The sequence below is a fragment of the Dermacentor silvarum genome, chromosome 5 (genome assembly GCF_013339745.2).
Source record: "Dermacentor silvarum isolate Dsil-2018 chromosome 5, BIME_Dsil_1.4, whole genome shotgun sequence".
NCBI classification, from domain to species: Eukaryota; Metazoa; Arthropoda; class Arachnida; order Ixodida; family Ixodidae; genus Dermacentor; species Dermacentor silvarum.
Window position 1 is genome coordinate 165,341,844 of NC_051158.1, and position 4,084 is coordinate 165,345,927.

At 47.0% G+C, this 4,084-nt stretch overlaps 1 protein-coding gene across 1 annotated transcript in view; it reads right to left on the reverse strand.

Annotated features, from left to right (window-relative positions):
• LOC119453858 (leucine-rich melanocyte differentiation-associated protein-like) overlaps positions 1–3,908 on the reverse strand; it is a 53,126-nt gene extending 49,218 nt beyond the window's left edge. The window contains exon 1 of the mRNA XM_037715904.2: positions 3,513–3,908. Within this exon, the coding sequence (XP_037571832.1) occupies positions 3,513–3,758 (246 nt within the window). The 5' untranslated portion in view covers positions 3,759–3,908. The remainder of the gene's footprint in view (positions 1–3,512) is intronic.
• Between the last annotated feature and the right edge of the window lie 176 nt (positions 3,909–4,084).

Genomic DNA, 4,084 nt, shown 5'->3' on the forward strand with positions numbered 1-4,084 from the left:
TCGCGAAGCAGTTTGGTCTCGATAAACGAGATGGCGCTTTCGGCGGTCCGCCATACGTTGCTTCTGCGAAAACGCACGAATACGAAGCCCTGTTTCCGTGCAGTCCGCTGCAGGAAATGCAACTGGGTTTTCGCTCACGCACTGTGCTTCATTCATGCTGCAAAATGCGGAGAGGTGGATTGAAGGCGTCTGCAATAGTTGGCTGCAAAAATAGTGACTGGCTTATTAAGAAATTAAATAAATGTGTGTCGTAGTTCACGGACCGTTGCTACATTGCTACGGCCGTCAACTTTGTTTTGCTATCGTTATCAGCCTGTTTTTATCCTAGCCTTTGTCGCCAGCCCTTCTCAATGTACGACTATCCCGGTGGATTAAAAAAAAATCACTTTTCACAAAAATTCACAAAAAATCACAAAAATTCATGTCAGCGTTGTAACGCTAACCTCCAAAGACTTCAACCCCGGAACGTCGGCAAAAGTGAGTACCTCTCGTTAAACAATGTTTAAAGGGGTAGCGCCGCTTCCTGGCATAGTAAGTTTCGAGCATGTTATCTACACGCATCTACCCCAACTGGCACGCAAACTTACGCATACTCTATCGCCAACGTATTAAGAATACGTGAATTGGCGCACACTTGAATCAATACGCCAAAGCATGGGTAACAGCAACTACACCGACAACACACGAATGGTCGAAGCTGAATGTTTCGTGACGGTTCACAGGAGTAAGAGAGTTACTAGCGATACTACATATTTGCTACACGCTATTACAAAGAACAGAACAGCTACGTTTCAAGCCTTGTGTGCAGCAATTAGAACAAATCTATTGCAACTGAGCACACCCGAGAGCAATTAGGCAGAAAATAATCAGATAGTGACCGCACCGACGAACTTCAGACTCAGAAACGTGACAAGCTGCTGCTTCTACGTATTTGCCAAATAAAGACCGAAGAGCAAAACACGCTGATTCTGATTCAATTACTAAGCGGAAAGCTAGGATAGCTTGGAATACATTTTTAGCCTCGTTTTTAGAACAAGCATCATATACGCTGCTCGCGCCGTTTAGACAAAGCTTAATGAGCTTGGAAAGCACTTTTACATGTGCTCTGAAGCTGTGGCCAAAGCTTTGTGTCGGCCAGCCAGTCAGCGTGTACGATATCTTCCGAAACAGGGGTTTCCTGAGCCGCGCAGGGTGTCATGTACATCCATTGTAAACGCGGAGGCAGCTGAGGCAAGCAATGGACACGTCACCACGTGATCAAACATGGCAGCGCCCACTGGAACGCTACGACAAGGGTCAATACAGATGACTTTGTGTGTTCTTTGATGCATATTGACTTGTGCAAATGTGTACTGCGCAGTCATCGGGACAAACATTTATACCCGTGCCACACGGGCAAAGTAAAGTGCACTTTGAGCGAGTGCACTTCGCGGCTAGTGTCATTCGCAGGCTGCCACACGGGAACGCTTAGTGATACTCACTGCAAAGTGCACTAGCCGGCGAGTGTGTTCGGCGAACTCACTTCGCGGCGGCGAAGTGTGTAGCCTCGTTAGCAATGCTTAGAAGATACATAAACTGATATTGAAAGAAGAGTCAGGAGCAATTTTTAATCACAATGTTTTAAATTGCTAACATTACAAGATAATAAAATGTGCCAAACCAAAAAAAAAAAAAAAAACTCTCGCTATCGGGCTGTTCACGACCACGCCGGATAATGACTGCGCAGTTGTTTGGCGGATCGAGTCGTTTTGACTGTTGCTGGTCAAGTTGCCGTCGTTGCCGGCGCTTATAAAGGTAGATTGTAAATGTTGTTTCTAACAATAATAAACTGTTTTCGAGCGCACATGTTTATATTACTAAATATATGCTTTCCCGTCTAACTCCCGGTTACCATGGCCATCAATTTGAAAGAACACTTTTCTTTCTCGTGTAGCAGCGCACCGCCAAAGTGACACTCAGCGCGCTGAAGTGCACTCGCTCAAAGTGCACTTTACTTTGCCCGTGTGGCACGGGTATTAGACTTGGAGCGAACGCTTAAGTCCCTAGGAGTAAGCAGCTTTCATTCGAATTAGAGGAAGCGGAAAGAGAAGAGGGAAAAGTGGGGGGGGGGGGGGGGGTGACACGCTCAGCAGCCGCGCCGGGTGCTGTCAAGCCGAGTGACGCCACTGCCTCCGTCCACGGTACGACAGATCGTCTCCAAGCTGATTTAGGAGACAGGTGGTTTAAAGAAATTTGCAGGCATTATATGTGGCCAGCTGGATATTGCAGGAAGAGGCCTTTGTCCTTCCGTGAACATGAATAAGCTGATGACCGATGATGAATACTCGAACCATTCTCCACGCCATCAACTTTGTTTTGCTATCGTTATCAGCCTGTTTTTATCCTAGCCCGTACACCTTATCGGGTGCATGTTTTCTTTCTTCGCATTCTCAAAGTGCTACAATTCGTGTTCCACTGTAGCACTTGTTGGCGTTCTTTGTTTATTGCAAGGCGACGTCACAAACGAACGTCTACAAGCTGTAATGCAGGAATTTGCTCGCGAACAATGAATAAGGCCCACAATTAAACACACTTACATGTGCCTGTAATACCCTGGTTACATGCATGGGGCGCCTTCGATCGCGATCGACCCCAATCTCGTTCAATCGCAATCAAATGCACCCGTACGCATGACACAAGTATCATTATTTGTCCGTGTGTCTTGTGCGCATCCCCGCATAGTACGAATTACTGAGTCGTCTACATTAACATTCTACAATGCCGTGCCGTTCTCGGAGAAACTAGGAACTAATCACGGATTACCTAGTGTTGATCGAGAGATGCACCACCCCATTAGTGTTTTTGCTGTTTTGTTTCAAAAGCCACGTGACCTTAATAAAGGCATCCACGAGAATGCAGTCAAATGCGCGTTTTGATCGTATGCATACCTGTTCGTAGGTCACGGACACAAACATGCACAGGTCCAACCGCGAAGGGTGGTGCGCACATCCGTTTACACTGAGTCGTATTGCGCATTAAAGAGCCGCACTAGCTTCTCACTTCAATCGTTACACTGCGAATGCCGCCATCATAAATAAACACGCAAAGCATAGGCAAGTCGTCATGTGAACGTCTCTTCATATACTCTCAAATGTCCACGGTACAAGTTCAAGAGGAAAATCACGCTAAGGATATATGTTTCTTTTTTAAGTTGATGATCTTTTCTTTTTATAGATTGATTATAATCTGCAGCGAATAAAAATGATCTATTAAATTTTGCGTGTCAACTCTACTCAGAAATCTACTAATAAGCAAATGATCAAAATGACGTGTTTTGCTTTGCCTTGAGAATTGCTTGAAGACGCAGTGCTCATATAATATTCCCTAGCCGCTTCGCTTCAAAGTTTTCATGCGAGAAAAATTACGTAAGCAGACGTTTACGGCTCACACACTATAACTGTTTTCATCTGATAGCCTACAGAAATTTCACTTATCCATTAATTGCACACAGTGTTTAGGTAAACTGATCTTGCCTGGATAAAGTGCTCGATGCCCTGTATGGTGGTGAGCTGGTTGTAGCTCAAGTCGAGGCGGTACGCAGCGAATGCGTGCGCGTGCACCAGCCTGTCGGGTATGGAACGGCAGTCGTGGCCCACATACGAGATGTCGCCGTTGCGGAAAGGCTCGTAGATGGAACTGCCGCCGCCGGAGCCATTCTGCGCCGTCACCGCCGCAAACGTCGCAGCCATCGCGGACACAGGAACGGGCGAGACCGCCATATGGCTCTCCGAGAGCGCAGAGGCCGCACTTCGCTTTCCGTCTCGTATCGCCAGCTGACGGACGCTGGCCTTTACTGATTACAGCTTTCGCCGATGGACGCGATGCCCCGCGTTGGTGCCGTATCGGAAATTTGTGAGCCCACTCGTGATAGTGACCACGTGGCGCATTGATAGCGCGATAACGCTCGCCGCCGATGCAGTTGACCCGTTTGTTTGATTATGAAGTTATGGGTCCTGGCGAAAGCGAGCAGATTGTGGCACATTGTCAAAAATGCTAAGCACTGCAGGCGTACCGAACGTCAAATGTGTTCCTCTGTCACAATCTT